At 44.1% G+C, this 22,101-nt stretch overlaps 2 protein-coding genes across 3 annotated transcripts; both read right to left on the bottom strand.

The window, feature by feature from the left end:
- On the bottom strand, positions 1-13,368 carry slc35a2 (solute carrier family 35 member 2). Of its 2 annotated transcripts, none has more exons than XM_026367353.1 (6): positions 13,258-13,368; positions 8,478-8,660; positions 7,738-7,889; positions 6,511-6,633; positions 5,123-5,709; positions 1-742 (listed from the first exon to the last, which is right to left on the bottom strand). In XM_026367353.1, the coding sequence occupies exons 1-6, from the start codon at positions 13,319-13,321 to the stop codon at positions 712-714; spliced, it is 1,140 nt and encodes a 379-aa protein (XP_026223138.1). In that variant the 5' UTR covers positions 13,322-13,368; the 3' UTR covers positions 1-711. The 2 variants fall into 2 exon arrangements, with proteins under 2 accessions (XP_026223138.1, XP_026223137.1); XM_026367352.1 differs by lacking the exon at positions 1-742 and adding an exon at positions 1,888-4,340.
- Positions 13,369-15,295: 1,927 nt separating this feature from the next.
- pim2 (Pim-2 proto-oncogene, serine/threonine kinase) lies at positions 15,296-19,658 on the bottom strand. The gene is made up of 7 exons (XM_026368904.1): positions 19,469-19,658; positions 18,425-18,525; positions 18,220-18,270; positions 17,426-17,634; positions 17,165-17,334; positions 16,897-17,073; positions 15,296-16,789 (listed from the first exon to the last, which is right to left on the bottom strand). Exons 1-7 carry the CDS (start codon positions 19,524-19,526, stop codon positions 16,623-16,625), a joined length of 933 nt encoding a protein of 310 aa, XP_026224689.1. The 5' UTR covers positions 19,527-19,658; the 3' UTR covers positions 15,296-16,622.
- Between the last annotated feature and the right edge of the window lie 2,443 nt (positions 19,659-22,101).

Raw genomic sequence — 22,101 nt, 5'->3', positions numbered from 1 at the left:
ACACAAAACACAGCAGAAACAGTTGTGGAGGCATCGAGGTGAACGAACCAAAGTACAACATGGAGAAAAAGACTTTTTCATGTGAAAATACTGTAAACTTTCACAATAAAAGCTTTAAGGTCACTTGAGGTGAAAGTTGCCTTTAAACAAACATCAGGTTCTTTAGTGTTACAGACGGTCAGTGTTCAAATCTTCAGTTTGAACTGGAAAAGAATAAATATGACCTTTTATTCTGAAAGGTACATGTTATTAAAAACTCTTAAAAAACTTAAAAGTTCCTAGAATCTTAATTCAGTCAGTTTTTAGTTGATACAAAAACAAAATACTGTTTTCTTCAAAATAAAGAATCTGAGGATAATTCATTCCTTAGTTTACAGTTAAAATAAGATCAATAATAAAATTATTATTGTCATATTAACATGGTCTGATTCTTTCAAAATAAATGTCTCAGTCATTAAACGACAATGCTTTGATATTTTCACAACAAAAACTGTGATATCAGTTCTGTGATAATACTACAGAAGCCTGGAATAATAATACTGCAGTACTTCAAAGCTGCAATATGATGCTAGCACCACAGTACTATGGTAATACTACTACAGTACCATAATAACACTGCAGTACCAAGTTCTGTAGCTGTGACTGGCTGAATAAAAACCATAAAGAAGTAAACGTTGGTGTCCGGTGGACGTGAGCAGGTTGACGGCGTCCTCAGGATCCTTTCTCTTTACCTGCACCACACCTGGAGGAGGAGGAGGAGGAGGAGGAGGAGGAGAAGAGCAGGTTAGCCTGGTTTGTTTCAGTTCACTACATTTCCCATGAGTCTTATAGTACCTTCAGGCGTAACGTCAGAGAACCAGAAAAGTTAAGACGGTCAGATCAAAGCAACACACAGTAAGTGAAACATATGTTTTTACGTTTTAACAGATGTATTAAACATCAAAAACTGAAATATTCCTCTGATGTTTAAATATCATGATCTGTGTCTGGAATTGGTCTGGACCCCAAACTGGACTCAGTACCGACCGATTTAATGTTGAATTTACTTTAGTGATGACATAGTTATATATATTTCTATTTTTTTTTTCTCTCCTAATGTTCAGACGTCTTTAACCTTGAGATTTTACACCGTTAAAATTCTGATATCTTTTTAGTTATTAGTCTTTGATCATCTGTTTGTTTGTGAAGCTCACTACCGAGTCTGCATCCACAACTTTATTTAAGAAAAAGTACAAAAGTGACTTTATAAGTTACTTTAACTTTACTTGTAAAGTACAAGTATCTCCATTTAAGATGCCACTTTTACTCAACTACATTTATCTTAAGTTACTTCAACATTTTAGCAGATAAATCATACGAAGAGCTTAAAAGATGTTTCTTAGTGAGTGAAACCCAGCGAACACGTCACCGTTTGCTGATTTATCACAAACCCAACAATTAATTCATCCTGATAAAAGTAATCTATTACTTACAGCCTTTACTGTTCAAACTGGCTCCACTTCATCATCAGCACCAGTGAAATGTTAAGTTGTAGCAGAGTGTTAATGTGCAGTTTGAGGGTTTTAGCTGAGACCCGTCAGAAAAAACACTGAGGTGATGATGAAGAATTAGAGCTGCAGCTATGACCAATGTGAAATATCAGAGAAGATAATCCACATTCTTATAAGATAACTGCATCATGATTTTTGTATGTTTCTATATCTGATCAGTGATATGTTGCTGATCAGAGAGAATCAACCTAAAGACAGATGGATGGATTTTATCAGATTAGCGGCTCGTTGTTAATATTAATGTCAGTTTTAAGTCTGGTTTGAATATTTCATCAAACTGCAGAAGCAGCTGATGACAGAATGAAGCTAAACCTTCAAATTAAGACAAACTGCAGAGTTTCAGAGTCCATGAACTTGTTTATATAAAACTTTACCAAAAGAAGTATGTACAGGAGTCAGAGGCGTTGGCACAAATCAACAGTCAAAGTGCAAACTAACAGATCAGTGATGATTTCATACGGACCAAGCACAAACTTCCAGACAGTGGGAGGAAGTTTTAAGAATATCCGACAAGAAACCCAATCATGTGATGGAGATTCGTTTTTTTAAAACCAGACGTTGGATTCAACAGAAACTGAAACTTGAGTTGATTCATAATCGGGAACAAACTGCATTTGCACATTTTACACATTTCTAGTTTTGGAAGAACAAACATATTTTCAGTTTAACATAAAGTTCAGTGAAACAAAATAAACGTCTCAGTTTCTTTGCTTTTCTCAAAAATCTGCTTCAAGTTTACTGCAAAACACAAAAGGGTCAAATTATGATTAAACACAAAAACAAGCAGACTTAAAGTTAGAAGTTTTCCTCAGCTTTAGTTTTTGTTTTTAAAAAGAAAATTAATTCAAGTTATTTCCTCGACATTTTTTTACTTTTGCTTTCTTGAGCTGTTTTATCACTTTAAATATCCATTTTCTTTCAGCTCCGACAGTCGTTGGGACTCTCGGGTTATTATTCATTCATTTAGACAATAACATAATATAACACGATGTTAAGATCATTCATTTTCCTTCAGCTTCTGTGTGAAAACAAAAAGTCACTGTCGTCGCAGTGACTGTTGAATCCTGAACTCTGATAAACTTTTTCCTCCTCGTTCACCAGCACCAGAAAATAAACCAAAAATCAACCTTCGATTTGCACCTTAAATAACAAAACTCATATTATTAGAGGAATTTCCGCTCAGCTGATTTCCTTTCACAAAAACACAAAATAACTTCTTAGCTTTTTTGTTTTCCTTTCATAGTTCCCAACAACCACGTTTAATTCTGATGATATAAAGCAAAAATATTTAAAGTTCTTTTTGCACTTTAGGAGAAAATAAAGTGTTAATTTTTATCCCCGGTGTCGACCTGCAGGAGCCGACGAACATTTCTCTGTCCCGACAGATTATTCACGAAGAATCTTCGGTTGTTTTCAAGCGAAGTTGAGAGGAAACGTAATGCTGAGTCATGTTCTTCAGTGCAGTTTGTGATTAGTAAAATGTGAAGCAGGCTCCTGCCTAAAAGCCACTGGGATGCTGAGTGCTGGTTTAAAATAGAAATTCAGATTGAAAACAGACTCTGCCATTCTCAAGCTTCCTGAAGCGACACGGAGACTAAAACTAAAAGTTTCCTCCCAAAGTCAAACAGCAATGTAAACACGGAGAAGCAGCTCAGCTGACAAACACGACTTCCCTCCATCCACCTCAACTGTGACCAACACGACGAGGAGAAAGGAATTTGTCTGAGCAGGACGTCTCCTCCAACAAGACGCCTGCAGCAGGAGAGTTTGGCGTTTCCCCTCTCAGCTCCGCTCACGCTTCAGCTGCTACTCAAAAGCCCGACTGAGCTCAGAATAAAGAAACATCCGTCCTGTTGTATGTACACTGCTAACTTTACAGCAACACTTTACGACCGTATGGCTTCTGCACAGACGAGAAGAAAAAGGCACCGAACACAAACAGTCCATCTGCAGCTCAGCGTCTTCCAACGGGAAACGCTGAGCTGAGCTACGACTGACCCACAAGAGGTTTTCACTGTGCAGCCGCCTCAAGTCCTGAATCCAGAAATCTTCAGGGGATCCGATTAAATGTCTTTTTGGAAATGTCAGTGTTTTAGTTCATCTGTAGGATTAAACTCAGCACGGCTCTTTTTTCAAGATTAAATATAAACTTAGTTATTCTGACAATTAATTCACTGAGAATAAAGTCGCTTTGATTCTGCGATTAAATAAATAGATTTCACCAAAATAAATCTATAGATTTACAACATTTTCTCTTTGGATTTCTTTGCTGCAAACATACACAGACTAAAACCAGCATGAAACCTGGTTTTGCTTCTTCCTCGGTGCCACAGAGCTCGCTGCTGGACTTTATCTTAGAACAGATGTGACCTCTGACCTGGAAGACGAAATCCAACATGAGCGTTGATCATTAAGTGCTGATCTGTGGAACGACCGCTAGACTCACTGCTAGATGTGTTTTAACAACAGTGGAGCCCCGTGGCTCAGAGGAAGAAGCTACGTCAGGTTCAGGATTCACAGATTCATTCATTCTCGTCTGGAGCTGAACTGCACAGTGAAAACAGTCAAACTGCAGATTCTCCTCCAGCAGAACGACGACTATTTACAACGTAAGGCGTTTTCTCCATTCAGAAAAGAGTTTTAAGGCAGAGAGGGCGGAAAACAGGAGACAGACAGTCAGCCGGTGGTCAGGGTTTCTGAGACGCTGCAGCTCCTTCCTCCTCCTCCTCCTCCAACAGTTAGTCTGTGATGTGGATGGCAGGGGGAGGTGACGCGTCGCCTCCCTGAGTTCTGAGGGGACGGGGGTGAGGGAGAAGAAAGGAGACGTTAGTCATTAAGAGGAAAGAGCAGAGTTAAAACCAGTCGAGGGAAGCTGCCCTCCTCCCTCACCTCACCACCAGTTACAGTTTGAAAGCTACACAGCTGGAAAGAGGAGTCAGCCTCTGCTCTCACCTGCATCACAAACCAAAAGTTCAAGCTCCGAGGAGGTCAGCACCTCCTCTGGTCTCCTTTCCATCACAGCAGAAGGAGAAAAGACACGAGGAGGTCAGTTTTTAAGTTCAGGAGGTTGTGATGAGGAGCAGAGTCAGGAAGAAGAGGAGTTTTAGACAATAGTGAGAAAAATAAAGCAGCTTCTCCTCTCTTCTGTCCTCAGAGAGCTCAGGGGGAGGTGGGGACAGTGGGACGACAGGAAGGAGGAAGGAAATCTGGGGGAGCTACAAAGGAGGACAAAGGTAGGGGATCAGGAAGTAGTCAGGATTAGAAGGTCAAGTGGGGGGAGGTCAGGAGGGGCGATGGGGCAGGTCAATGGGTGATGGGGGAGATTGTGAGCTCAGGAGGTGAGGAGGAGGTCGACTCAGGAGTCCGTCAGAGGGCGGGAGCCCTTTGCAGAGAGCAGCTGAGAGAGAGCGAGCGGCAGCAGCAGATGAACCTCAGTTTATCTCTAGATTCCCAGTTTGACCTCTGACCCCGGCAAGAGCAGACAGGAAATGAGCACCAGGAGACGCCACACAGAGGGAGAGAGGGAGAGAGAGAGAGAGAGAGAGAGAGAGAGTCACTTCACCAGCACTGACTTTGGCAGGAACGGCTCCACGTCTCCGTCTTTCCTCTGTGACGCTGACGACGCCGAGGAGGCAGAGGAGGAGCTCGGGGATGAAGAGCCGCCCCCGGGCGCTTTGGGGAGGCTGTACATGTAGACGGCGCCAATCACGAGCCCCGCCCCCGCCGTGAAGAGCAGGTCCACGTGGAAACCAAACAAGTAGATGGACGTCACCGTGGAGACAATGATGGAGAAAGATGTGGCGAAGCCCTTGAGGATGTTGTCGGCGTACTTCACCACCATGGCCACCAGCAGGCCACCGAACGCCTGGTTGAAGATGACGCACCACACCATGTCGGTGTAGCCGAACAGGAACCCGCGCTCTGCGATGGCGGCGCCGTCGTTCCACCACATTCCCAGCAGGCCGAGCACCGTGCCGAAGATCCCCAGCTGTACGTTCCTGATCCAGACCGAAGCCGAGCTCCCCTTCAGGATCTTCTCAAAGTAAACACCAGCGAATCCTGACGACAGGCAGCTGATCACCACGGCAACCAAACCCACCATGTAATTCTGACTGGAGCTGTCCGACACCGACGCCTCCTTGTTCCCCTCCTGCTGCACCTGCAGGGAGACCACCAGCAAGACTGTGTTAGTACGGGATCCAGCTTCTAGTTTATTTTGGACTAAAACCGTTTTAATCAAAATACATCAAATCTATTGATTATTGGAACAAAATGAAGAACTGCTCATATTTAGCTATGAAGAAGGATTTTAATGAACTTTAAACTAAAACAGTGAATATGACACAGATGGACTGTTTATCATCGTCACACTTAGAGAATCTACAAGTCTTTGTTTTACCTGATTCATCAATTCATTCTTTCACCTCCACACAGCAACAAACATGACACAAAGTGGGAGTAAATGTTGGATCAACAGATTTTAAACGTGACCACAGACGATATGGAGAAGCGTGTTTTTGTGGGTTCAACCTGATGATGTCTTGGAAAGACCACAAGTCCCACTCAGTGAGACGCACTGGAGCTCCCTGCTAACACAGACGGTTTTAAAATGATTCATGTGCTGCCAGAAATTTTAGTCGCGTTCGTTTTAGTTTAAAAAAAAAAAAAAAAATTTTGGTTTAACAGCTGTCTCCATCTCTGTTGTGTCCCGTTTCCTTGGTTACAGCTGTTGTTTACTGGTCCCTCCGCTCTGATTCTAAAGCTTCTCCTCCCAGGTTTTTAGTCACAGTGTGAAAGAATTAGCTTCTGGACCAGTTCTGAGTTTTCCACTGACGTCATGAACACGTGGAACAACAGTAACTTCCATAAAACGTGAAAGTTAGAAAATGCTGAACAAAAAGCTCAGACTAAATATTCCAGTGACTAAAGGTAACAGGTGAGAGCAGGTGACGGGACGTACCTGTACGATGGCGACACCGGCGAACAGCAGCACCAGAGAAATCCACTGGACTCTGGACAGAGACTTCCTCAACATCAACACGCTGAACAGAGCTGTAGTGAGGATCTTCAGCTGGTAGGTCACCTGAGGGGGGGAGGGGTGCGTTTTATTAAGTACACCTGTCTAAGACTCCGTCTGATCCAGCAATAAAACTAAAAACTGTTTTCTGTTATTTGTGTGCAGCAAATATTAACACAGAGCATGTGAGGAGCTGTACTGACGGTGGGAGGTGTGAGCTACATCAAAGTTACCGAGTTCCTGCTCCAAACTTTACCTACAAGCGAGAGCTGTGATTGGCTGCTCGTGTTGTGTTCTCACCTTCACAGGAGTTTCCTCCTTCTGAAGGTTCAGGCATCTGACACAAAGATTAAAGTGCAGCTAGCTGCTAAATAACTAAAATCAAATGTGAAAAGTTCGATGTTTAGCCAGTGACACACCGAACCTAACTGACTGACTAATGGATGAAGTTTTGTTAAGTGAAGGATAGAGGTCAGTGTAGAGCCCTAATATGTTTTCAGGTCATTGAACCTGTAGAAAACAGAGGGAGAAACAACAGATCTTTCATCTTCCAAGTTTCCATCAAAGGAAACAAAACAAGACAAACCGTCAGCAGCAGCAGACACTAGCTCAGGATCAGCTCCTCGGTCTGTTTATCCAGAGCAGTGGGTGAAGCAGAACTTAATGCTCCAACTGGACTGAAGACCAACTCCACTGTGCTGAAAATGCAAAGTGCAGCTCACAGCATGAGAGGCAGGGGAGACTGTGCATTGATGGTTGGACTAAAGGAGTTCCACTGTCTCCTTGTTCCCACCACCCTCGGCATGCTGGGTTCAGTTTGACTTGCAATGAAAGACTGTTGATATCATCATCCTCAGTAGATTATTCTCACGCCACTTTTATCCTCAACAAAAGGAAACAGAAGTAAAAACCACAGCTGGAATTCGAACAGATTAAATCTCAAACGACTATCGGAAAGAAAACAAAACTACAGTAAGCATGACGAGTAGCTCACTGTGTTTCACAGAGATTAGAACAACAGGTGAAACCTGAAACCAGCACTGGTTTTGATCTGCACGCAAGAGTTGTTGAAAATCATCAGTTAACCTTTAAGTAAAGTAAAAGAGCAGATTTTTACAGAGGAGTCAGACTGCTCCTTATCAGCATCCGGACTTGAGCCTAAAGTCTGACCTGGAAGGTGGCGGCCGGCAGGTTGGAGATGGCGATGTACTGCAGGTTGTTCTGCAGAGTGTAGATGAGTGAAGGAACGGCCAGTTTCAGGGTGTCTTTGTACTGAAACACGATGGAGTCGAGCAGTAACAGCACCGTCTCCTTCACATTAACTGCAGGGACAAGACAGACATACAGTAAACATGAAACGGACGCATCACGTTGAGTTCCTACTAAAAACTCTTCTCATACTGAAGGTTTTTCAGTGTAAGTTCCTGAAATGCTTTATTTTGATGGTCTTCAGGTTTGGTTCATCTGAAGAGTGTCAGCATGATGATTTGTCTGCTCTAAAAGGGTTATGTTGATTTCTAATTCCATACAAAGAGAAGCTGCAAATGTTTGAGTAAAGTAAAACTCTGAAGCACCGTTTCTGCTGTTTCTGACTGAAATAATTATCAAAACAGTTTCACAGTGATGTCGTTAAACCTTTTGAAAACACCATCCGACACCATTGATGCTCCTGCTGTGACCACCAGTGTGAACTCTTTACACTACAATATGCTGTTGCCATGAAGATGAAACGAGTAACAAAACTGACCGGAGAGCTGAAAATGAATTAATTTAAATCTAAAATTAATTTTTCTGAGCTCTGCGATTGGCTCTTTGCTGGTGAAATGCACCCTGGGACTTGTATTCCCTTCTGTTACTCAGTTTTTGGGACTTCAACATCTGGACTGTTACGTATTGTCTGATGAACTTACGTCTCTTCTGCAGCAGGATGATAAGCAGACATGTCAGCACCTTCAGGACTTCTGCCATGACAACAGCCGACGTCGTGAAGAAGCGGTCACCCGGCAACGTGCGGACATATCGGATGCTGAGGATGAGCGATGCATTTTGGACCACCAGCACCGCGAGGCTGATGTACTTCAACCTCTTGTTAACTGCAGGAAAAAAACAAACGCACAAATGAAAAATCCAGATAAAACCACAGAAGTGACACAGACATGAACCAGTTTCTAGTTTTATTTTACATCGTCTCCTCAGATCATTTTCAGAAAAGGCTCCTTGTGATCTTCCTGTGCTTGGTTGTTAAGTACTGGGAAATTTTCCATTAAATGTGATATGGGACTTGGGCAGATATGAACTGTCACGCTGTTAAGTTGGACTTTAAGTGAGAGGATGGTGAGAGAATGCAACAACAACTCTCAGCCAACGACTCTGCCTCTGTCTGGAAAGGGCTTAAGGCCATCACCAACTACAAGCCCAGAGCCCACCACTCTGAAAACAACCTGCGTCTGGCCAACAACCTGAACGAGTTCTATTGTCGTTTTGACAGACAATGGGATGGACCTGTGACCGCCCTCACCTCTCTCTATCAAAGAGAGAGATGTTAACAAGGTATTTAAACGACTGAACCCCCGCAAAGCCGCGGGCCCAGACTCTGTCTCACCCTCTGCCCTAAAGCACTGTGCCGACCAACTGTCTCCTGTGTTCACTGGCATCTTCAACACCTCACTGGAGATCTGCCATGTGCCACTCTGTTTTAAAACCTCAGCCATAACCCCTATTGCTAAAAAAGCAAAAGCCACAGGACTCAAAGACTACAGACCCGTTGCCCTGACTTCTGTAGTCATGAAGTCTTTTGAGCGTCTTGTCTTGTCCCACCTCAAGGACATTACAGCCCCCCCTGCTGGACCCCTTGCAGTTCGCCTACAGGGCCAATAGATCTGTAGACGATGCTGTAAACATGGCTCTCCACTTCCTCCTCCAGCACCTGGACTCCCCAGGATCCTATGCCAGGATACTGTTTGTGGACTTCAGCTCTGCCTTCAACACTATTGTTCCATCTCTGCTCCAAGACAAGCTCTCTCAGCTGAACGTGCCAGACTCACTGTGCAGGTGGATTACAGACTTCCTGACAGACAGAAGGCAGTTTTTTGAGGCTGGGGAAGCATGTCTCAGACTCCCGGACCATCAGCACTGGATCCCCCAAGGCTGCGTCCTCTCTCCTCTGTTATTCTCCCTATACACAAATGACTGCACATCTGGACACCAGTCCGTGAAACTCCTAAAGTTCGCGGATGACACCACCCTCATTGGCCTCATCTCCGATGGAGACGAGTCAGCCTACAGGAGCGAGATGGACCGTCTGGTGTCATGGTGCAGCTTGAACAACCTGGAGCTCAACGCTCTCAAGACAGTGGAGATGATAGTGGATTTCAGAAGAGACCCAGCCCCCCTCCAGCCTGTCATCCTCTGTAACACCCCGGTCACCTCTGTTGAGTCCTTCCGTTTCCTGGGCACCATGATCACCCAGGAGCTCAAGTGGGAGCAGAACATCAGCTCCCTCACCAAGAAGGCTCAGCAGAGGCTGTACTTCTTGCGGCAGCTGAAGAAGTACAACCTCCCAAAGCAGATGCTGACCAACTTCTACACTGCCATCATCGAATCCATCCTCACCTCCTCCATCACAGTCTGGTTTGCTGCAGCCACTGCCAGGGACAAGGCCAGGCTGCAGAGAACCATACGTTCTGCCGAGAAGGTGATTGGCTGCAGCCTTCCATCACTCCGGGACCCAGAGACGTGCATCCAGGATTGCAGCTGATCCCTCTCACCCTGGCCATGCATTATTTCAGCCTCTCCCCTCTGGCAAGAGACTCCGGTCCATCAGGACCAGGACCTCACGCCACAAGAACAGTTTCTTCCCTGCTGCTGTCAGCCTGCTGAACAGTTCCCCAGATAACCTCTGCACAAACCCCCCCCTCCCAACCGACTGTGAATATGTGTATTTACGTTTGTTTGTTTTTCTACTATTCTATTTTATGCCTGCACCTAACATCAGGACAAATTCCTAGTGCTGTAAAATGCCCTTTATCGCACCTGGCAATAAAATGTTTCTGATTCTGATTCTGATGATGTAGTGGAGACCTGAAAATAGTTCATGAGATTCTTAAAGAGACAGAAAGAAAGAAAATGTGAGAAAAGAGGGGTTGTAGTGGCATTTTATTAGTTGATCCAAGTTTTTTCAGCAGCTAAAGACGCAGAAATGATCAAAACAAATGCTGCAATGGATCAAATAAGGACACAAACCAACCAAATACCAGCCGAGTCTTAGAAAAGTGTGAGCGAAGTTTCCAGGACAACATGTGGTCAGAACATTTTAATCCCATTAAACATTAGATCTATAGATTGTGTTTGCCCTGTTCTGTTTGTGTTGAAAAGTACAGGTATTAGTCAGGTCCACCTCACAATGGAAGGAGGCGTTTCAGGTGTTTCTGCCTGCCAGGTGTGACTGTTCAGGTAATGCTGGTCACCTCACAGCCTCCAAGTTCAGACTCCTTAGTCACTTCTGATGTTTGTCTGAAGATTCTCATCCAGGTCCTGGTTCTCCTGAAGGTTCTGTTCAGAGACAACTGGATTTATTTTAAATTCTTTTCCTTCAGTTCTGTCCGGAGTGGCTTGAGTAGCAGGTTTATTGATCCACCCCCCCGAGCCCCCTCCTCTGTTTAACGAGGGTCTTTCCGCCCCGACATGAACGCCCTCCTTCGCGCCGTTCTCGTACCACCTGTCTTCTCTGTCTCAGAATGGGGAAGAACAGACAGAACAACGTGTGGCAGGAGGATCTTCGTAAACACAACATCCCTGTACAAACCGAGCAGCACTGAGGCGGACACTGGTCCAACCGCAGCCGGTAAAACGTGTGTGAGGACAGAAAAGGGATTTGACTGTCACACAAATGATGTTTTTGTTGTTAGTCGTCACCTGGTAGAAGTCGTCTCTCAAACTTGTTGCTGCAGCTCAGCTGCTCGTCCTCAGAGTTGACTTCAGCATCTTCATCTGTCAATCTGAGTTTGCTCTATCAGCGCTGGTCCCAGCTGAGTCCTACTCTGCCCCCTCAGGAACCTTCAGTCCAGCCTTGTTGGGACTCAGAGCAACAGTCGTATTTCTAACAGGTGGACACAGCTGCAGGTTGACTTACTGATCAAATCCACCTGAACCTGATCTTCACTGGATCAACTGGTTGAGGACTCCGATCGTCCTGTTTCTAAATGCTCACAGCTCCAGTGAGTTCCTATCAGACTTTTGAAGCGGTTCAGTTCATCTGCAGCCGGAAACCTGGAATCTGGAAAAACCTGATGACACGTTTACACATGAGCAGGAACAGAGGAGGGTGTGTGTGCTAATACAAAGGAATGAATGTTACCTGCACAGGTGAGTCCTGACTACTCAACACACCGGGTCTGTTCCGACCCCGCAGCCCCTCCCTCACCGAACCAAAGCTCCACGTCACCACCTGCACTTGACTGACATTAGATGTTACCGCTGACTGACTAGGACGTTATATACTGAGCATTGGTGCGTTAGCATTTAGCTCCACACTGTGACAACAACCCAACATTAACTGACACCGGCGGTTCGGTTCGCTGCACTAAACTATTGTTAGACTGATGAGAAGTGAACTTAGCTGCTGGGAATGAGCGCAGCTTTGTACATTAGCTTCCACGTCAACTAGCATGCTAACAAGAAATAATGAAGCGAATAACGTCAAATTACAGACTCGTTATATTTATACAAAGGCTGAAATGTTGTCTAACACCGTGGACAGTTAAACACACTCTAGTTAACTTTTATGTTTGAACTCTATAAATATTCATCCGCATTTTGCAAACTAAGTTTGGTTAGCCGCTAGTTAGCTAGCTCCCCTAGCCAGTTGAAGCTCTCCTGTGTCAGGATGCGTTCAGGTCGCAGTGATTCCCGTCGGATTATGTAAAGTTAGTTCACGGGTGAAAGTCGAAATGCTCATGAGGTCTTTTCTTAACACTAAATGCTGATAACGTGGTTCATCCTCGGAACCCCTTCTACCGATCCGGGGTATAAAATGTTCAGTCCACTCATTTATAAAAAGACATTTTAAGTTGTTTCCCAAGTTGAGACTGTGCTTCTGAACCCAAACAAAGATGGCGGACCGTCATTATCTCGATGTGAAACTTGGGAAAAGAGGTTTTTAATCTTTTTCTGTGGCTCAGTGGACAAAATACTTTTCATCCCGGTGGTTACAGAATGATCTAATGATCCTGAAAAGCAACGTCAGAATTACAGAAGACGTTTTAAACGAGCTTCTGGATTTTCTGAACTTTGCCTGATAATTAATTGAACCAAACCTGAGGTTTGCTGTGTTAGGGTTCGATCAGCTGATGAACAGGGTTCGATCAGCTGATGAACAGGGGTTCGATCAGCTGATGAACAGGGTTCGATCAGCTGATGAACAGGGTTCGATCAGCTGATGAACAGGGTTCGATCAGCTGATGAACAGGGTTCGATCAGCTGATGAAAGGGGTTCGGGTTCCTCCGGAGCTGACGACCCTTCACCTCACAGACACACGCCGAGAAATGTTGTGTTTCTCATTTTAAAATACATTTTAATTCTTCTTTTAATGAACCAGTCCCCCGTCGAGCTGTCATCCCCGTTTCGGAGCCCTATGGGCCGTTTGAACTGAAAACAGCTCCCCGTCATCGGCTCTCTTCTTCCCCGCTTACCTTCACTCTGACCCCGGCTCGCTGTCTTCTCCTCCACCCCCTGGCTGTGGCTCCCTCCGGCCATGCTGCTCTCCCTCTGTCCGCCGCCCGGACCGAGGCTTCCTCCCCGGCTGCCTGCTCGGCTAACGCTCCGCTAGCCTCCCGGCAGCTAAACCCCGGCTCCTCGTTCAGACCCAGTCGGACCAGCACCGATGTCCGCGGGTTTGTTCTTCAGGTTACCGAGCGAGGTGGACGGTCTGTCGGATGTTAGACCGGAGCTGAGGTTGGAGGAGCCCGCAGAAGAAGCACCGGGACCATCGAGAAGAGAATACTGCGTGAAGGAGCTGAGGTGTCCAGGAAGTGAAGGGACTACAGCTACAGAGAGCAACCGTCCGACAGGAGGTGTCACTCTGATAGAGAAAAAGCAAACCCTGATAAATGGGAAGTGAAACTGAAGAAAATAGAAAATATGGAGGAAAAATACTGCAATACTTTAGTGAAATAAAGGTACAAGTACACCAATAGGAGAAATCTCAACATTCATAAAAAAAGAGCACACGTGATGTGGGCTTCTACACAGTTGAAATAAAGGGACTTTAAATAAACGTTATTATTATTTATAGTTTATTCAGGTTTTCTTGAATATGTTTCATTATGACTGAAATAAATTATTATAAATTCAACGACTCTGACATTAGACAAACAGCGCTGAAGAAGAGCTTCAAATAAAATGTCAACGTGAGACCTCTTCACCGGCATCTTCTTCGATCCCCCTTCAGCGTATCGGAGGAATCCTATTGGCTGCTGGGCGAACACCTCACCTGTCACATGTTGAGCGCCACCTGCTGGTTCACCTGTGGAAACAAGGACAGGTTCATCTCCACCAGACATTTGTGGACTATATCAGGTTTCAGGAGAACCGTTTACACACGAATACTACTACTACTATTTATAATAATAATACATAACCACATGATGAGTACTTTTACTTCAGGAACTCTTTGTATTTGATCGGTTCAAACACCTGACTTCGGAATCTCATGGTTGGCAAATCAGAAGAAAAGGTTGCAGTGGACCAAGACACTCAAACTGCGGACTTGAGCTGACTGGAACCAGGTCTTGTGGACTGATTAGTCCAATTTGAGGTTTGGATCCAAGTGAAGAACAAACAGTACAGAGGTCATGAAACTTGATAGACGCCTGTTTAGAGGTGGAAACGTCATGATGTGGGGATGATTTGGAAATGGAGGAGTGTGAGTTCTGCATCGTGAGCTCCACCCTGTACCGAGACAACAGCTGACGGGGTTAACCTCATTCTACAGCAGCACAATGATCCCGGTCCAGGAAACCTGTGTGTGAAGGTTTAAACTGCATCTGAACCATCGAGCTGCTGTGGGAGAAACGGACAGCAGCTCGATGACAACCCTAAACCCAAACCCTAACCCTGACCCTAACCCTAAACCCCTAACCCTACAGTAGAACTTCGAGAAGTGCTGCAGACGTTCTGGGAGGAAATCACATCTGATTCTCAGTAGAACGTCAGATTTGTCAGGAAGTTGCTGCTACAAAGGTGTTTTTTTAACATTAGATTGGATCATTATTCTGTGTTTAAATATACTTTTTTTGTTTTTGACAATTTCTGTCTTATACTTTCATTCATCTTTTTACATATCCTGTACATATATTGAGTTTCTGTATTGATGTTGCTGTGTATCTCTCCTGGTTCGTGTTCCCTTTCTTTCTGTCTGTGTTGAGAACAACTGTAATGAGGAAAAACTATTTCCTTCTGGGATTAATAAAGTTTTTGAATGCTGAATTGTTCATGTTATGATCTATTTAAAACATAAGATGTTTCCGACCTTTCTCTGTGTTCTGTATTTAAACTGTTGTGAGGTTTGATGTTCTCTCTGATTTTATGTTTTCGTCTAAATAGAACTGTCACATTCATTCATTCGAATCATTAGTCGCTGCCCTAATAGGACGATGTTTCTGTTTGTGTGGATGAAGACTAAGACGACCTGGTGACTTGTGTGATCAGGACAGAAAACAGACAAAGTGATGAAGTGAAACGTTTTATTCCAACGTTGGATCTTTAGTTTTTTCCTCTTTCGAGCTTTAAATTCTTATTTAATGTAAATAAACAGAACCAAGTGACCGACGAGCCACTTCCATCATTAGGCCACAGAAAAATACACAAGTATTTACAGTGACGTCGGGTCACTACGAAACACATTCACCTGTTCAGAACCTAGATTCTGACACAAAGTAAAAATAAATCTTTTGACTTTAACTTCAAACTGAGTCTCTGAAAGTAAATCTGGCCTCAGAGCTGAAGAACTGAACTGAGACCTGACTGGGAGCTCTACTGACTGGGAGCTCTACTGACTGGGAGCTCTACTTTCGCTTTAATCTTTATTTTATTCAGGTTCACAGGAACTTGCTGCTGTGTAAATGTACTTTTCTTCTTCAACACACTGAGGAAAATGGAGAAAGACTTCAGAGTGTGGATTCTTTAAGAGTTCGTCTCCAGCTGCTAAATTTCTAAACTGAGATTTTTCCCCTCATAAAGTCTGAACGGTGATTGTCGAAGCTGCCAAAGTTTTCATGACAGGTCTTCTACTTCTTCTTCTTCTTCTTATTTTGTTAGAGCTCAACACATTTGTCCACCAACATTAAGATAATGAAGAGTATTCTTCAAGCAGCTATCTAAATGAAAATCATTCAGTATCAGTGTTTGTTAGGGAGCTCTGTGGTTCACACTGTAAAGATCAATATGAAGCTGAAGCTGCTCAGGTGAACTAATCCTTTGCTTTCTCCATTTTTCTGATAGTTATACACAACAGGTTCCCAGAAAACGTCCAGAACACAGTAACGGAGCCAGAAACTAAAGGCACTGTCAGTCTGCAGAGAAGCAGAACCAGAGTTCTCAGCTGGAAAAGAACCAAACAGAAATAAATACAATAAATAACCAACAGGAGGTCAGTCAGATAAATAAACACGAGTCGGCTGCAGCCAGATGAGAATTCAAATAAATAGTTTCTTTGTGACGTTTGTCCAGTGTCCAAGTTGACGACTCGCCGTTCGTAGATTCATTCTCTTCTTTCAGTTTTACTCTACATCAGGCGACAGTATAGGCTCCTCGTTGGTGCCTTCAAGGACCCTCCTACATCAGAGCTGGTGCTGGACGTAGAACCTGATAAAATGACTGACTGGCTCCCTTGAATCCAGTGTCGGCTTTTAAGGATCTGGACTAGCAGAGTCCGGAACAGTCTGAGATAAAGAACAAGACACCCAGAGTGGTGTGGAGCTCAGGTTGAGTCCAGAGAGTTGACACATGTAGGTTAATTGTGATTTGTCCAGAGCTCTGTATGCTCAGGGTTGTGCAGTTAAAGGGACTGGCTGGGCAGAGAGCTGTGCTCCTCCTGCAGGTCCTCCCCCGTCTCTGCCTCCTCCACCTCTCCTCCCGCCATCCAGGGGTGAGACAGGATCTCCTCCAGAGTGGGACGGCCCTCAGGTCGATAGGACAGGCACCAGCGAATCAGAGACTGACATTCTGGGAGGAGAAAGAGTGAGTGGCTGAGGTCAAAGGGGGTTAACACATTTTTAATTGAACCAATCAGATTTCACAAGTGTAGAAAGGTGGGCGGAGCCTGTACTCACCTTTAGACACCCGCCTAGTGAAGATGGGCTTGGCCTTGACGATCTCCTGGTCACGCTCGAAAGGGATGTCGCCACAGACCATGTCAAAGAGCAAGACCCCCAGAGACCAGACGGTGAGAGAGACCGCTTCGTAGGACTGAGACAGAATCCACTCAGGAGGACTGTAGACCCGAGTACCTGAGGACAGAAGACAGGTGTGTTATCTAGTCTGCAGCTGGCTGACGCTAACTCCTCAGAGCGTTGCTACAGAGCTCCGATGTGTCTGTACCTTCGAACTCGCTGTACGGCGTCTCTTTGAGCGGAGCTCCGGATCCAAAGTCGATGATCTTGACCTCAAGCGTCCTAGTGTCGACCACAATGTTCTCGTCTTTGATGTCTCTGTGCACAACGCCGTGAGCGTGCACAAACTGCAGCGCCTCCACGATCTGACGGAAAAACCTGAAGGACGCAGAACGCACAGAGAACGTCAGCGCCACCGAACGGAAACAGAAGCAGTAACAGAGTCCAAGAAAGGAGAACAGAGTAGAACCTGAGTGCGAGGTGTTCGGGCAGCGCTCCCCTCTCCGTGATGAAGTCGAACAGGTCCTGACACTGTGGCGGCCGCTCCAGCACTAGCAGGAAGCCGCGTCCCTCCACCTCGAACCAGTCCAGCATGCGGACGACCCCCCCATGACCCCCGACCTCCGACAGCCTCTGCAGCAGAGCCACCTCCATGGGCACAGGGCGGACCTCACCGGGCTGAGAGGGACAGAGAGGAAGGTTCAACATCATCATCATCATCATCATCGCTGTGGTGCAACAATGATCAAACTGGTGTCTGAGTTCCGAATCGACCCCTTAAATAACCCCGGTGCAGGTGGAGTTACTGGAACTAGTGAAAAGTGTAACTTTGAATTTCTCACTAATTCTGAATCAGAAACCCAGAGTTAGTTTTTCCCTGAATCATCAGCTGCAGCTGTTCAGGTGTTTTTGTGATGGTGGGGGGGTTCCCGGTTCTGCTTCCTACTCAGTGGGGGGAAATCCCGCATCGTTATTAATGGAACCGTTACGTCACAGGTTTCCGTGGGAACGGGAGTGCCCCCGCCCCCGGCTGTAACTCTGCTGTCTTCCCAGCAGGGGGCAGAGCTTCATTAACCAAACATTAACCCACATTATTTACATTAGTTTCTGTTTTTATGTTTATCATCACAGTCAACTGAAACTCTCTGGGTTCTCGACTGTTGGTCAGACAATAAACAGTGTGAAGGCACCTTGTTTGACATTTTATCACTACCCACTTAATTATATTAACATTTACATTAAAATAATTGCTGTGTCACTCACCAGTCGGGCCCACTGCTGAACTTTGTCTCTGTAAATCTGTTTAATGGCAACCTGGACGGACCAAACAAAACACCCAGGAGAAAGCAATTAGAGTGGAAGTGGAAACAGCTGTACAGTAAAATCATTTCTTCTTGAAACAACACGGATGAACTGATACGAGTGTGAATGCAAAGACAAGAAGAAACCAATGCAGAAATATTCTAACCTGCAGTCCATCAGAGAGCCTCTGGCCTGAAAAGACTGAACCAAAGCCTCCACTGCCGAGCTGCGGACCACAGCGATACTGACTGCAGAAGGGTTCCTTCACTGAGAGACAGAAAACACAGTGTCAGTCAACTGTGGACATGTTATAGAGAGAAAATACAGGTGCACATCAGCAGCTCAGCCAAATACTAAACAAATGAGCACACTCCGTCTGCTGATGAAGTCACTGAGATGTGGTTAAAAGACTACTGCTGGCTCCTGAACTAGTGAGGAGAGAGAAATCTGTTAGTGTGGGATGATCGTGTGGTGGATTTCATGGTCTAAATACTCTATATTACAGTAAACATGCAAACAGACCAGTAACATGATAGGCTACAGGAAACCAATGGACACTTTGTACTAAATACAAAGATTCCTCTTCAGTGATAATAGTCATCATCTGTAGATTAACTAGCGTTTGGAGTCTCTGTGCTGGGTTTATTTGTTGTGGTAACAGAAACTGAGCTCAGCTCTAATCGTTCACTTGTGTTCTCAATAAAATTAAAAAGTCCTTCAGGAGTCTGGAATTAAAAACGATTGGGGCTGATAACAGTCCAACTTTTTTTAATATGAGAGTTTAACAGCAAAACTAAAATCACCATAGAAACGATGTTTGTCTATATGAACCAGATTAACCTTGGTATATGAAATTAGTTCATAATACCAACAGGCAATACTAGCACGCTAAGCCGGACGCTTAAATTCGAGAATGTTTAAATGGAGTTTGGTTTGAGCTTCGCAAAAAGCGAATCTACAGAACACAACAACAGTAAAGTAGTGAGGGAAGTCTCCCATAGCAGATCAGATCCGCTTTATTCTTATTCTTAGTATTGTTCTTATTATTATTCATATTCATATTAATAATCTTTTTATTATTCTTGTTCTTATTCGTATTCTTATTCATATTCTTATTTTTTATTAACATTCCCGTTCATATTCGTATTCTTATTCATATTATTAATATTCGAATTCTTCTTAATATTTTTATTAATATTCTCGTTCTTACCGTTTTTCCCTCTCACTTCTTCCTCCGGGTGAAAATCCACTTCTCTTTTGTGCAACATTTTGTTGAAGTTCTCAGTTGATTAAATCCATGTTTTATTGTCAGTGAGTCCTTTAAAGCCACCGTCTCTTCTTCTTCTGTCTTATAAACTCTTCTTCTGTCTTATAAACTCTTCTTCTTCTGTCTTATAAACTCTTCTTCTGTCTTATAAACTCTTCTTCTGTCTTATAAACTCTTCTTCTTCTGTCTTATAAACTCTTCTTCTGTCTTATAAACTCTTCTTCTGTCTTATAAACTCTTCTTCTGTCTTATAAACTCTTCTTCTGTCTTATAAACTCTTCTTCTGTCTTATAAACTCTTCTTCTTCTGTCTTATAAACTCTTCTTCTGTCTTATAAACTCTTCTTCTGTCTTATAAACTCTTCTTCTTCTTCTTCTTCTGTCTTATAAACTCTTCTTCTGTCTTATAAACTCTTCTTCTTCTTCTTCTTCTGTCTTATAAACTCTTCTTCTGTCTTATAAACTCTTCTTCTGTCTTCTTCTTCTGTCTTATAAACTCTTCTTCTGTCTTATAAACTCTTCTTCTTCTGTCTTATAAACTCTTCTTCTTCTGTCTTATAAACTCTTCTTCTGTCTTATAAACTCTTCTTCTTCTGTCTTATAAACTCTTCTTCTTCTTCTCCTCTTCTCTTCTTCTTTCTTCTCTCTCTTCTTCTTCTTTTCTTCTTATTCTCTTCTCTGTCTTATAAACTCTTCTTCTGTCTTATAAACGTCTCTAAACTAAACTCTTCTTCTGTCTTATAAACTCTTCTTCTTCTGTCTTATAAACTCTTCTTCTGTCTTATAAACTCTTCTTCTTCTTCTCCTCTTCTTCTTCTTCTTCTTCTTCTTCTTCACCGATCAACAAACCGTCGTCACTGCTCTTCGTTACTGTTTTGGTCTCTATTTATATCACCGCCTGTCGCCCCGCCCAGCCTGCGCTCACCGTCCAATCGGCGCCCAGACGTGTGCTCAATGTTTTGAACTTTCCGCCAATGAGCTTCAAGCTGCGCTGGTTTTCGCGGTCATGAATATTCAAATCGCGCGAGAAGAATTCGTAGAATTCGCGGCAGCTGACGGGAAGGCGGGAAAACACACAAACGCGTTGGTCTCTCTATACGTGTGAGGACACGGCCGAGCAGTACCACAAAGTAACGAAGTACTTTACTCAAGTAGAATTTAGAGGTACTATTAAGGTTCAATACATGAACCCTTTATGTTCCAATAATAATCAGCACTTATTAAGATTCCTTAGAAAAGTACAGGTAGGCCGGGTTAGGGCCCGGGGTTAGGGTTCAGGGGTTAGGGTTAGGGCCCAGGGGTTAGGGTTCAGGCGTTAGGGTTAGGGTTCAGGGGTTAGGGTTCAGGCGTTAGGGTTAGGGTTCAGGGGTTAGGGTTCAGGGGTTAGGGCCCAGGGGTTAGGGTTCAGGGGTTAGGGTTCAGGGGTTAGGGTTAGGGTTCAGGCGTTAGGGTTAGGGTTCAGGGGTTAGGGTTAGGGCCCAGGGGTTAGGGTTCAGGCGTTAGGGTTAGGGCCCAGGGGTTAGGGTTCAGGGGTTAGGGCCCACAGGTTCGTTCAGGTGAGTGTCACTAAATGTACACAGAGAAAGAAGAAGAAGGTTTTGTGAGGAGGTTAGAAACAGCCCAATGTTCCTGTTGCTATAATGAACAGTTGAACGTCCACAGGAGCAGGACGTTTCTGCAGGAGGACCAGTGAGAACGTTCTACCTGTAGAAGAACCACCAGCTCAGTTCAACAGAACGAGAGTGGAAAAAGAAAAAGAAGCAGAGCAGCTGAAGGAAGAGGGCTTCCCTCACATGTGCCTTGTTCCTCTGTGGGACAATTTCTCCGCCTCACTTCTGCTTTTCCCACACGGTCAGATCCCTTCATTCATTATTCTGATGTCATCATATCTGAGCAGTGAGTTTAATGGACGTCCTGTGTCTTCATACAGTCCTGAGGCAAATACGCAACATTTCACACTGGATTTTCACGTGTGATCCGTCCATCAATCGTGTCCATCATCCAGTTTTGATCTTCTTGAGTTCATGTTTGGTTGCCATGTGTCCGTGTTTGATCTGTGATTTTCAGCCTTTTGCTGGACATGATGTCCATTTGTGGTCATTTCTCATGTCTTTGGGTTGATTTATGGTCATCATGTGTCAGCTGTTTTTTACTTTATGTAAAATACTTTAAAATGAGAAACCATGTTTCTGCTGCATCAAATTCTCATTCATCATCAGAAAACAGCTAAACAAAGACAAGAGACATATTTTAATGCAACAAGAACCTTTACATTTTGTACACTTCCCTAATTATACAAGCATTTGTGGTAAAATAAAAGAATAATGAGTAAAAGATTAAATGACATCAAGTAAAAATGTCCCCACAAACACAGGTGTTCACACACAGACTAACTGAGGGGCTGTATTAAAATAAACCAACGATTTCCTCTCAGTCAAATTACAGCTGACCGACTTTTCCTGGTAAGAGTGTGAAGACAGAAACAGGCTTCGGCTCAGTTTCTGATAAATAAGGTCAGTTTCCTGTTCCTGTCATCATAAATGTGTCATAACGAGAAGTTAAAAAAAGGTAAGTGAC

The sequence above is a fragment of the Anabas testudineus genome, chromosome 7 (genome assembly GCF_900324465.2).
Source record: "Anabas testudineus chromosome 7, fAnaTes1.2, whole genome shotgun sequence".
Classification (NCBI taxonomy): domain Eukaryota; kingdom Metazoa; phylum Chordata; class Actinopteri; order Anabantiformes; family Anabantidae; genus Anabas; species Anabas testudineus.
Note: the sequence above shows the minus strand (reverse complement) of the source record. Positions and strands in the feature narration are given on the sequence as shown.